The sequence below is a fragment of the Heptranchias perlo genome, chromosome 43 (genome assembly GCF_035084215.1).
Source record: "Heptranchias perlo isolate sHepPer1 chromosome 43, sHepPer1.hap1, whole genome shotgun sequence".
Taxonomy (NCBI): domain Eukaryota; kingdom Metazoa; phylum Chordata; class Chondrichthyes; order Hexanchiformes; family Hexanchidae; genus Heptranchias; species Heptranchias perlo.
In genome coordinates this window covers 3,744,746-3,757,878 of record NC_090367.1, presented here as the reverse complement: position 1 = coordinate 3,757,878, position 13,133 = coordinate 3,744,746, and the positions used below count along the sequence as shown (strand labels likewise).

The 13,133-nt window shown below is 57.1% G+C and overlaps 1 protein-coding gene across 1 annotated transcript in view; it reads left to right on the top strand.

The window, feature by feature from the left end:
* Window positions 1-13,133, top strand: part of LOC137306426 (mitogen-activated protein kinase kinase kinase 11-like) — a 42,950-nt gene that overhangs the window by 20,373 nt on the left and 9,444 nt on the right. The window contains exons 2-5 of the mRNA XM_067975614.1: window positions 8,892-9,072; window positions 9,957-10,105; window positions 11,782-11,957; window positions 12,341-12,581. Coding sequence (XP_067831715.1) covers window positions 8,892-9,072; window positions 9,957-10,105; window positions 11,782-11,957; window positions 12,341-12,581 — 747 coding nt within the window. The remainder of the gene's footprint in view (window positions 1-8,891; window positions 9,073-9,956; window positions 10,106-11,781; window positions 11,958-12,340; window positions 12,582-13,133) is intronic.

Genomic DNA, 13,133 nt, shown 5'->3' with positions numbered 1-13,133 from the left:
ATTTGACGGTGAGCACAGGCGAGGCTATTTGGCCTTGGGGGGCTGGCTTGACTCTCCGATCCTGCTGTTGACCCCGGTTAGCCCTGGCCCCCTCCCACCCCCCACCCCCCCATTTGACGGTGAGCACAGGCGAGGCTATTTGGCCTTGGGGGGCTGGCTTGACTCTCCGATCCTACTGTTGACCCCAGTTAGCCCTGGCCCTCCCACCACCCCCCCCCCCATTTGACAGTGAGCACAGGCGAGGCTATTTGGCCTTGGGGGGCTGGCTTGACTCTCTCGCTCCGATCCTGCTGTTGACCCCAATTAGCCCTGGGCCCCCTTGGCCGCGGCCCATCGACCCCCTGACATCCCAGGCACGAATTTCCACCCTTCACTCCCACCCCCCCCCCCACCAGCTCCTACTCCCGGGGAGTCCTCCCTCTCGGCCCTGGGACCGAGAGACCTCTGTAAGTTACCCTTCTAGAACAAGGCCCTTCCCACCTCCCCCGCCAACCCGTCTGGTGATCAGGACAGGAAGCAGAAGGGACGTCACGTGGCCCTGGGTTGCTACTCTAGGCGAGCAGCAGGCTCCGGGAAGGCCTTGCTGCAGTGGATAAAGAAACTCATTGTTAACCCAGCTGCTGTGAGAGTCTCTGAAACTGGCCGGAGGGGCCTCCTCTTAATCAGCCGGCCCCCTCCCCGCCTCAGACACTAACACGCACGTACAGGGGCCACGCGGCCCTGCCTGCCTCTGCACTGGCTCCAATCTCACCGTTCAGCCCACAGTCCGATCCGTTGGGGTGAGGGGTTGTCGCAGCTTGAAGCCATATTTTCCCCAATGTTCCTCCCTCCCTCTCCAGAAAGAGAGGAGCGTCACCGCCTCAGGGCGTCCCACAGCGATTTGAAGATCGTAGAATGTACAGGCCATTCGGCCCTTCTGGTCGATGCTGGTGTTTATGCTCCACACGAGCCTCCCTCCTTCGTCTCACCCGATCAGGATATCCTTCCATTCTTTTCTCCCTCCTGTGTTGATCGAGCTTCCCCTTTAAATGTATCCCTTTTGGAGTGTTATAGTGCAGGGGAACGCGGCAGCCAATCTGCGCACAGCAAGATCCCACAAACAGCAACGTGATGATGACCAGATCATCTGTTTTTTTTTAAGTGATGTTGGTTGAGGGATAAATATCGGCCCCAGGACACCGGGGAGAACTCCCCCCTGCTCTTCTTCCAATAGTGGCCGTGGGATCTTTTATATCCACCCGAGAGGGGCAGACGGGGCCCTCGGTTTAACGTCTCATCCGAAAGACGGCACCTCCGACAGTGCGGCACTCCCTCAGTACTGACCCTCCGACAGTGCGGCACTCCCTCAGTACTGACCCTCCGACAGTGCGGCACTCCCTCAGTACTGACCCTCCGACAGTGCGGCGCTCCCTCAGTACTGACCCTCCGACAGTGCGGCGCTCCCTCAGTACTGGCACCGGGGAGTGTCGGACTGGATTACGGGCTCAAATCTCTGGAGTGGGGTATATGGCCCGCTCCTGCTCCCATACTCATGGTGATGGGGTCAAAGCAGCAGGAACGAGGCAGTTACTGGTTGCTGATACTATGGTATTGGGATTGTACACACGGAATAGGTTATGGCATTCAGTCGGGTTCGCCTAACATCAGACTGGTGACCCGGTAGAAGGTCGAGGGTCAGTGCTGTAGACAGATTATTTTAGCATCACTCCCGGTACAGGACAGGAAGGTACCGCCTGCGAAATCCAGGATATTTAATGTGTGATAAGCTTCCTTGTGATGCTCTTAATCCATCCCCTGAAATTGCTCACGCTCGCAGTGAGAGACCCGTCCCCACCAGTACTGTACCCCAGTGTTATACAGTGACAGACCTGTCCCCACCAGTACTGTACCCCAGTGTTATACAGGGACAGACCTGTCCCCACCAGTACTGTACCCCAGTGTTATACAGTGACAGACCTGTCCCCACCAGTACTGTACCCCAGTGTTATACAGTGACAGACCTGTGCCCACCAGTACTGTACCCCAGTGTTATACAGTGACAGACCTGTCCCCACCAGTCCTGTACCCCAGTGTTATACAGGGACAGACCTGTCCCCACCAGTACTGTACCCCAGTGTTATACAGGGACAGACCTGTCCCCACCAGTACTGTACCCCAGTGTTATACAGGGACAGACCTGTCCCCACCAGTACTGTACCCCCGTGTTATACAGGGACAGACCTGTCCCCACCAGTACTGTACCCCAGTGTTATACAGGGACAGACCTGTCCCCACCAGTACTGTACCCCAGTGTTATACAGTGACAGACCTGTCCCCACCAGTACTGTACCCCAGTGTTATACAGTGACAGACCTGTCCCCACCAGTACTGTACCCCAGTGTTATACAGGGACAGACCTGTCCCCACCAGTACTGTACCCCAGTGTTATACAGGGACAGACCTGTCCCCACCAGTACTGTACCCCAGTGTTATACAGTGACAGACCTGACCCCACCAGTACTGTACCCCAGTGTTATACAGTGACAGACCTGTCCCCACCAGTACTGTACCCCAGTGTTATACAGTGACAGACCTGTCCCCACCAGTACTGTACCCCAGTGTTATACAGTGACAGACCTGTCCCCACCAGTACTGTACCCCAGTGTTATATGGGAACAGATCTAATACACACATTAGTGAGATTATTTCTCCCACTCTCTCTGCAGAGACTTTGCAAATCGTTCCTCCTTCGGAGAGAAAAACAGGAAATAAAAGCTTGTCTGATATATTTTGGGAGCGAGGCATCCCCTTTAGGGCAGGTCAGGAGTCCTGTGAAACTCACTCTGCCTGTTTGACAGAAACTCTGTTTCCAATGTGCCTGTTTCCAGTCGCTGTCGGCCGCCGTCGAATCAGTAAACTCGCCCAGTGTCAGCGTGTTGCCAGTCCTGTACCCCGTGGCACAAATAGTCGCCCCCCCCCTAACCGCCCCCTCGTCTGTGGGAGGGACTCCAGACACGGTGTGGGAATTCCTGGGAGGACAGGGAATCCCACTGACAGCGTGGAGTGTTGGGGATCGCTCGAAACATCGACAAGACATGGCACTGGGGCTCGGGGGAGGCGGAGATGGGGAGAGGTGGGGGTCGGTGGAAGGGTCCTATTTTGAGGGGCCCTCTCCCCAGACTCTCTGATGCCTCGACCGTTTGGATTCCCGTCACACTTGTGCTGATATTTTCTTTCCTGCAGTGCCATTCGGAGCAATGTTAGATTTAGTTACACTGCCTCACGTCACTGTGTGATTTCACATGTCACTGGCTCACACACCCGGCCACTCCTGAGCTTTTGGGGCCCGTGTCAGCCTTTGTTGGTTTTCTGGTTGGCCTGTATGAGTCAGAACCACAACAGGGGGAGGGGGAGAGAGCGAGAGACAGACAGACAGAGGGAGACAGGGAAGAGGGGTGAGAGACAAACAGGGAAAGAGAGGAGAGAGAGGGGTCAGGAGAGAGACAGAAACAGAGCGAGAGAGAGAGAGCTAAGAGTCAAACACAAAGAGGGGAGAGAGCGAGAGAAATGGAAGGAGGGGGAGAGAGAGAGAGAGAGAGACGGACAGACAGGCAGCGGAAAAGAGAAGAAAGGGAACGAGAGAAGGAACGAGAGAGGGTAAGAGAATCAGGAGAGATATCGAGGAAGGGGAAGGAGAGAGCGAGAGACACAGACAGACAGAGACAAATCCCCCTGGAGAGTGCTGCTTATTCTCGGTGGAATGAGCCTCTGCGGGAAAGCTGTCTTCAGCCCCGGTTGAAACGGGACTCGGGAAGGGGGTTTAAAATCTGCGGCACGTGTCGTAAACCGCCTCAAATTGGGGGTGGGCGTGAACCGGGCGCGCGGGCGGGCGTGAACCGGGCGCGCGGGCGGGCGCGAACCGGGCGCGCGGGCGGGCGGGCGCGAACCTGGCGCGCGGGCGGGCGCGAACCGGGCGCGCGGGCAGGCGTGAACCGGCTTTGCTCACAGTGGGGTTTTTTTTTTTGCGTCAGTTTTAAGAACAACTTGGGCTTTGTCCGGGGCAGTTTGACCAGACTGGTTACAGACTCACTCCTCACTCCATCTCTGAGGGAACAAATCGCCAATACACCCTCCCCTGTTCCTGCAGCCTGAGATTTTTTTTTGGGGGCCGGACGGTCTGGTTTTGGCTGGGATGTCGGTGTTGCCAATGCGTGCGATGCTTCCGCTGACTAACTGACCCGTACCGATTGTTTTTTATTAAGGGCTCGTGTTAAGAGCACGATACGACATCGTATCGTAGGAGCAAGGGGGGAGGCCATTCAGCCCCTCGAGCCTGCTTCGCCGTTCAATCAGATCGGGGCCTCGGGTCCGTTTACCTGCCTTTGCTCTGTGTCCCCACTCACTCCCACGAGGAGTCGTTGAGGAGAGTCGATTAGGGGAAGTTTGATAAACACATGAGGGAGAAAGGAATCGAAGGATATCCTGATAGGGTGGGAGAGGCTCGTGTGGAGCATAAACACCAGCATAGACCAGTTGGGCCGAATGGCCTGTTTCTGTGCTGTAAATTCTATGTCCTATCCCTTGACATCCTGGGCAGGTACGTCTTCCCCGCCTGCCCTCCCTCTGTTTCTGTCTCTCTCCCGAACCCTCTCTCCTCTCGTTCCCTGTTTGTCTCTCACCCCCTCTTCCCTGTTCCCCCGCCTCTTATTCTCTTCTCCCCCCCCCCCCCCCTTATTCTCTTCTCCCCCCCCCCCCCTTATTCTCTTCTCCCCCCCCCCCTTATTCTCTTCTCCCCCCCCTTATTCTCTTCTCCCCCCCCCCTTATTCTCTTCTCCCCCCCCCCCTTATTCTCTTCTCCCCCCCCCTTAGTCTCTTCTCCCCCCCCCTTATTCTCTTCTCCCCCCCCCCTTATTCTCTTCTTCCCCCCCCCTTATTCTCTTCTTCCCCCCCCCTTATTCTCTTCTTCCCCCCCCCTTATTCTCTTCTTCCCCCCCCCTTATTCTCTTCTTCCCCCCCCCTTATTCTCTTCTCCCCCCCCCCCTTATTCTCTTCTCCCCCCCCCTTATTCTCTTCTCCCCCCCCCTTATTCTCTTCTCCCCCCCCCTTATTCTCTTCTCCCCCCCCCTTATTCTCTTCTCTCCCCCCCCCTTATTCTCTTCTCCCCCCCCTTATTCTCTTCTCCCCCCCCCCTTATTCTCTTCTCCCCCCCCCCCTTATTCTCTTCTCCCCCCCCCCCTTATTCTCTTCTCCCCCCCCCTTATTCTCTTCTCCCCCCCCTTATTCTCTTCTCCCCCCCCCCTTATTCTCTTCTCCCCCCCCCCTTATTCTCTTCTCCCCCCCCCTTATTCTCTTCTCCCCCCCCCTTATTCTCTTCTCCCCCCCCCCTTATTCTCTTCTCCCCCCCCCCTTATTCTCTTCTCCCCCCCCCCTTATTCTCTTCTCCCCCCCCCCTTATTCTCTTCTCCCCCCCTTATTCTCTTCTCCCCCCCTTATTCTCTTCTCCCCCCCCTTATTCTCTTCTCCCCCCCCCCTTATTCTCTTCTCCCCCCCTTATTCTCTTCTCCCCCCCCTTATTCTCTTCTCCCCCCCCTTATTCTCTTCTCCCCCCCCCCCTTATTCTCTTCTCCCCCCCCCCCTTATTCTCTTCTCCCCCCCCTTATTCTCTTCTCCCCCCCCCCTTATTCTCTTCTCCCCCCCCCCCTTATTCTCTTCTCCCCCCCCCTTATTCTCTTCTCCCCTCCCCCCTTATTCTCTTCTCCCCCCCCCTTATTCTCTTCTCCCCCCCCCTTATTCTCTTCTCCCCCCCCTTATTCTCTTCTCCCCCCCCCTTATTCTCTTCTCCCCCCCCCCTTATTCTCTTCTCCCCCCCCCCTTATTCTCTTCTCCCCCCCCCCCTTATTCTCTTCTCCCCCCCCCCCTTATTCTCTTCTCCCCCCCCTTATTCTCTTCTCCCCCCCCTTATTCTCTTCTCCCCCCCCCCCTTATTCTCTTCTCCCCCCCCTTATTCTCTTCTCCCCCCCCCCTTATTCTCTTCTCCCCCCCCCTTATTCTCTTCTCCCCCCCCCTTATTCTCTTCTCCCCCCCCCCTTATTCTCTTCTCCCCCCCCCCTTATTCTCTTCTCCCCCCCCCCCTTATTCTCTTCTCCCCCCCCCTTATTCTCTTCTCCCCCCCCCCTTATTCTCTTCTCCCCCCCCCCTTATTCTCTTCTCCCCCCCCCTTATTCTCTTCTCCCCCCCCCTTATTCTCTTCTCCCCCCCCTTATTCTCTTCTCCCCCCCCCTTATTCTCTTCTCTCCCCCCCCTTATTCTCTTCTCCCCCCCCCTTATTCTCTTCTCCCCCCCCCTTATTCTCTTCCCCCCCGATTCTCTTCTCCCCCCCCCCATTCTCTTCTCCCCCCCCCTCTTATTCTCTTCTCCCCCCCTCTTATTCTCTTCTCTCCCCCCCCTTATTCTCTTCTCCCCCCCCCTTATTCTCTTCTCCCCCCCCCCTTATTCTCTTCTCCCCCCCCCCTTATTCTCTTCTCCCCCCCCCCTTATTCTCTTCTCCCCCCCCCCTTATTCTCTTCTCCCCCCCCCCCTTATTCTCTTCTCCCCCCCCCCCTTATTCTCTTCTCCCCCCCCCCTTATTCTCTTCTCCCCCCCCCCTTATTCTCTTCTCCCCCCCCCCCTTATTCTCTTCTCCCCCCCCCCCTTATTCTCTTCCCCCCCGATTCTCTTCTCCCCCCCCCATTCTCTTCTCCCCCCCCTCTTATTCTCTTCTCCCCCCCTCTTATTCTCTTCTCCCCCCCTCTTATTCTCTTCTCCCCCCCTCTTATTCTCTTCTCCCCCCCCCTTATTCTCTTCTCCCCCCCCCCCCTTATTCTCTTCTCCCCCCCCTTATTCTCTTCTCCCCCCCCCTTATTCTCTTCTCCCCCCCCCTTATTCTCTTCTCCCCCCCCCCTTATTCTCTTCTCCCCCCCCCCCTTATTCTCTTCTCCCCCCCCCCTTATTCTCTTCTCCCCCCCCCCCTTATTCTCTTCTCCCCCCCCCTTATTCTCTTCTCCCCCCCCCCTTATTCTCTTCTCCCCCCCCCCCCGATTCTCTTCTCCCCCCCCCCCCATTCTCTTCTCCCCCCTCTTATTCTCTTCTCCCCCCCCTTATTCACTTCTCCCCCTCCCCCTCTTATTCTCTTCTCCCCCCTCCCCCTCCCCCTCTTATTCTCTTCTCCCCCCTCCCCCCTCCTATTCTCTTCTCCCCCCTCTTATTCTCTTCTCCCCCTCCCCCTCTTATTCACTTCTCCCCCTCCCCCTCTTATTCACTTCTCCCCCTCCCCCTCTTATTCTCTTCTCCCCCCCCCTCCCCCTCTTATTCACTTCTCCCCCTCCCCCTCTTATTCACTTCTCCCCCTCCCCCTCTTATTCACTTCTCCCCCTCCCCCTCTTATTCTCTTCTCCCCCTCCCCCTCTTATTCACTTCTCCCCCTCCCCCTCTTATTCACTTCTCCCCCTCCCCCTCTTATTCTCTTCTCCCCCCCCCTCCCCCTCTTATTCTCTTCTCCCCCCCCCTCCCCCTCTTATTCTCTTCTCCCCCCCCCTCCCCCTCTTATTCTCTTCTCCCCCCTCTTATTCTCTTCTCCCCCCCCCTCCCCCTCTTATTCACTTCTCCCCCCCCCTCCCCCTCTTATTCACTTCTCCCCCTCCCCCTCTTATTCACTTCTCCCCCTCCCCCTCTTATTCACTTCTCCCCCTCCCCCTCTTATTCACTTCTCCCCCTCCCCCTCTTATTCACTTCTCCCCCTCCCCCTCTTATTCACTTCTCCCCCTCCCCCTCTTATTCTCTTCCCCCCCCCTCCCACTCTTATTCTCTTCTCCCCCTCCCCCTCTTATTCTCTTCTCCCCCCCCTCCCCCTCTTATTCACTTCTCCCCCTCCCCCTCTTATTCACTTCTCCCCCTCCCCCTCTTATTCACTTCTCCCCCTCCCCCTCTTATTCTCTTCTCCCCCTCCCCCTCTTATTCTCTTCTCCCCCCCCTCCCCCTCTTATTCACTTCTCCCCCTCCCCCTCTTATTCACTTCTCCCCCTCCCCCTCTTATTCACTTCTCCCCCTCCCCCTCTTATTCTCTTCCCCCCCTCCCCCTCTTATTCTCTTCCCCCCCCTCCCACTCTTATTCTCTTCCCCCCCTCCCCCTCTTATTCTCTTCTCCCCCTCCCCCTCTTATTCTCTTCTCCCCCCTCCCCCCTCTTATTCTCTTCCCCCCCCCTCCCCCTCTTATTCTCTTCCCCCCCCTCCCCCTCTTATTCTCTTCCCCCCCCTCCCCCTCTTATTCTCTTCTCCCCCCCTCCCCCTCTTATTCTCTTCTCCCCCCCCTCCCCCTCTTATTCTCTTCTCCCCCCTCCCCCTCTTATTCTCTTCTCCCCCCTCCCCCCTCTTATTCTCTCCCCCCCCCCTCCCCCCTCTTATTCCCTTCTCCCCCCTCCCCCCTCTTATTCCCTTCTCTCCCCCCCCCCCCCCTCACTTCATCAGTGCTGCTCAAAGTCGTCTACTCGTTTTGTTGGGTGAGGTTATCGGGGGGGGGCCTTGACGTGCCCTGGGTCAAGTAAAGGACAGGGGAGGAATAATAATAATAATAATAATAAAATAACAAAGAGCCAATCCCCCTCCTGATAACTAGCCAAAGAGTCCCGGCCGTTAAACAGGACAAGCTGAGCTGCGGTGGTGACGCCCCATGCAGTTGAATATCCCGCCGACGCTCGCTGAGCGGGTAGGGCGCCTGTGGAACCTGCATCCCAGGGAAGAGTTGGCGTCTTCGGAAGGGGATGTGGGTGCGGGGGGGGGGGGGGGGGAAATCGGGAAGATGGGCGCCCACTGACGATCTCTTAACCTCCCTCCCCTCCCCTCCCCTCCCCGCCCCCCCCAAACTCTTGCGTCTCCAGTCCTCTTGTTCCAGCCCATTGAGGACGACGACATGGAGTGCAAGACGCTGAAGATCACAGACTTCGGCCTGGCCCGCGAGTGGCACAAGACGACCAAGATGAGCACGGCCGGGACCTATGCCTGGATGGCCCCAGAGGTGATCAAGACGTCCACCTTCTCCAAAGGGAGTGACGTGTGGAGGTGAGTGATCGGTGCCCGCTCGGGCACCGCTGGCAGAGAGCGCCCCCTCGCCCCTCCCCCCCCCCCACTTTTGAAGTGCGGTCCCTATTGTGCCAATTTGCGCACAGCAAGATCCCACAAACAGCAATGAGATAAATGAGCAGATCATCTGTTTTTTAGCCATGTTGGTTGAGAGATAAAGGACTTCCCCCCCCCCTCCCCCCCTCCCCCCCTCCCCTGCTCTTCTTCCAATAGCGGCCGTGGGATCTTTTGCGCCCGCCCGAGAGGGGCAGGCGGGGCCCTCGGTTTGACGTCTCGTCCGAAAGACGGCGCCTCCGACAGCGCGGCGCCCCCTCCTCGGTACCGGCCTGGATTACGGGGCTCGGGTCTCTGGAGTGGGGGCTCGAACTCCTGACTCGGAGGCGAGAGAGAGAGAGAGAGAGACTGACGAGAGACAAGCTGACACACGTTAAGGACAGGAGGAGATTGAGTTCATACGTCAGGACGCTGTAGAGAAAAGCAGGGAAGTGATAAATTTGTCGGTGGCCCTGGGTGGGGTATCGTGCGTAGTTCTGGGTAGCCCGTTATAGGAGGGTGGATCTTACAGACCAGCAGCCGCGAGTTGGATCCAATCCTGGCCTCTTGCGCATTCCCCGGTTTTAATTGGCGGCCGTGCCTCTGGAATTCCCTCCTCTAAACCTCTCCGCCTCTCTCTCCTCCTCAAAACCTCCCTCTTTGACCGAGCTTTTGGTCACCTGTCCTGATATCGCCTTCTGTGGCTCGGGCTCAGATTCAGTCTGATTTACGCCCCCCTGAGGAGCCCTGGGACGTTTGACTACGTTAATCCGCTGTATAAATTAAGGTTATTGTTGACGATGACGGTTTACTCTGCGTCCTTCCCGCAGTTACGGGGTGCTGCTGTGGGAGCTGCTAACGGGAGAGGTTCCCTACAGAGGGATCGACGGGCTCGCAGTTGCTTATGGAGTCGCTGTCAACAAGCTAACACTCCCCATCCCCTCGACGTGCCCAGAACCTTTCGCTCAGCTAATGGCAGGTGAGTGAGTGAAGGAACAGCAAACTAGTCTCCTGGTAGTGCGTTCAATCAGAGACAGACTCCCGATTCTCCTGTTAGCAGCAGGGATAATCCCACTGTCGGTTACCAGCTCCGAGTTAACACAGGCAGGAGTGAATCGTTCCCTTTTACCCACTGTGTACTGTGCATGTACAGGAGACACTGACACACACATGGGCCGTACAGTCCCAGACAGGAGTGAATCGTTCCCTTTTACCCACTGTGTACTGTACGTGTACAGGAGACACTGAGACACACACGGGCCGTACAGTCCCAGACAGGAGTGAATCGTTCCCTTTTACCCACTGTGTACTGTACATGTACAGGAGGCACTGAGACACACACGGGCCGTACAGTCCCAGACAGGAGTGAATCGTTCCCTTTTACCCACTGTGTACTGTGCATGTACAGGAGGCACTGAGACACACACGGGCCGTACAGTACCAGACAGGAGTGAATCGTTCCCTTTTACCCACTGTGTACTGTACGTGTACAGGAGACACTGAGACACACACGGGCCGTACAGTCCCAGACAGGAGTGAATCGTTCCCTTTTACCCACTGTGTATACTGTACATGTACAGGAGCTGAGACACACACGGGCCGTACAGTCCCAGACAGGAGTGAATCGTTCCCTTTTACCCACTGTGTACTGTACATGTACAGGAGGCACTGAGACACACACGGGCCGTACAGTCCCAGACAGGAGTGAATCGTTCCCTTTTACCCACTGTGTACTGTACATGTACAGGAGGCACTGAGACACACACGGGCCGTACAGTCCCAGACAGGAGTGAATCGTTCCCTTTTACCCACTGTGTACTGTACGTGTACAGGAGGCACTGAGACACACACGGGCCGTACAGTCCCAGACAGGAGTGAATCGTTCCCTTTTACCCACTGTGTATACTGTACATGTACAGGAGCTGAGACACACACGGGCCATACAGTCCCAGACAGGAGTGAATCGTTCCCTTTTACCCATTGTGTACTGTACGTGTACAGGAGACACTGAGACACACACGGGCCGTACAGTCCCAGACAGGAGTGAATCGTTCCCTTTTACCCACTGTGTACTGTACAATGTACAGGAGACACTGAGACACACACGGGCCGTACAGTCCCAGACAGGAGTGAATCGTTCCCTTTTACCCACTGTGTATACTGTACATGTACAGGAGCTGAGACACACACGGGCCATACAGTCCCAGACAGGAGTGAATCGTTCCCTTTTACCCATTGTGTACTGTACGTGTACAGGAGACACTGAGACACACACGGGCCGTACAGTCCCAGACAGGAGTGAATCGTTCCCTTTTACCCATTGTGTACTGTACGTGTACAGGAGACACTGAGACACACAGGGGCCGTACAGTCCCAGACAGGAGTGAATCGTTCCCCTTTTACCCTCCTACTCCCACCTTCCATGAACTTTTGGTCACCTGTCCTGATATCTCCCTTTGTGGCTCGGTGTCAAATTCTGTCTGATTAACGCCCCTGTGAAGGGCCGCGGGAGGTTTTGCTTGGTGAAAGGCGCTATATAAATGCAGGTTGTTGTCATTGTTACTCCAACACAGATTGGGAAAGGGTCCTGAGGGAAACCAAATTAAAAGTATTTTCTTTTCTTCCCCCTCGCTCCTCCCCACCCCCCCCCCACAGAGTGCTGGGACGAAGACCCCCACCGCAGGCCGCACTTTGCTTCCATCTTGGAGCAGCTGACGGCCATCGAGGACCAGGTGCTGCTGGAGATGCCCGAGGAGTCCTTTCACTCCATGCAGGACGACTGGAAGCTGGAGATCCAGGAAATGTTCAACGAGCTGAGGGCCAAGGAGAAGGTGAGTGGAGCAATGGGCGGATGGCCCTCCCAATCCCCCTCCCACATCATATATAACGGAGGCATGTGAATCATCCACTTCCACTGCCGCTATATAAATGCAGGTTGTCACTGAGCCAATCGGTTGCTGATCTGACCCGTAGTATATGACAACATCAGGCCGCGATGCCCTCCACAGCTGAATATCCCGCCCGCACTCGCTGGGCGAGATACCCCGGGTCCCGGACCCCAGCGAGACCCTGCGCCTATGGTGGAGAGGGGGTTAGACTGTGAGGGACTCCATTGGGGGTGAGGTCAGTTCGAGGAGGAGGGAGAGGGCCTCGGCGCTGTGGCGAAAAAAAAACCCCCCCCCGCCCCGGTTGACCCGTCCGCTTTGTGCCGCAGGAGCTGCTGTGCCGCGAGGAGGAGCTGAAGCGGGCGGCCCTTCAGCAGAAGTCGCACGAGGAGTCTCTGCGCCAGCGGGAGCACGCGCTGGCGCAGTGGGAGCTGGACGTGTTCGAGCGTGAGCTGAGCCTCCTCATCTACCAGATGAACGCGGACAAGCCCAATGTGAAGAAGAGGAAGGGAACCTTCAAGAAGAACAAGCTCAAGGTCAAAGATGGCCAACGGATCAGCAGGCCGATCGGTCAGTACCCAAACCAACCTACGGGCACCTGCCCATCAGTCGATCGGTCAGTCCCCAACCAACCTACGGGCACCCGCCCATCAGTCGATCGGTCAGTCCCCAACCAACCTACGGGCACCCGCCCATCAGTCGATCGGTCAGTCCCCAACCAACCTACGGGCACCCGCCCATCAGTCGATCGGTCAGTACCCAAACCAACCTACGGGCACCCGCCCATCAGTCGATCGGTCAGTCCCCAACCAACCTACGGGCACCCGCCCATCAGTCGATCGGTCAGTACCCAAACCAACCTACGGGCACCTGCCCATCAGTCGATCGGTCAGTCCCCAACCAACCTACGGGCACCCGCCCATCAGCCGATCGGTCAGTACCCAAACCAACCTACGGGCACCCGCCCATCAGTCGATCGGTCAGTCCCCAACCAACCTACGGGCACCCGCCCATCAGTCGATCGGTCAGTCCCCAACCAACCTACGGGCACCCGCCCATCAGTCGATCGGTCAGTCCCCAACCAACCTACGGGCACCCGCCCATCAGTCGATCGGTCAGTCC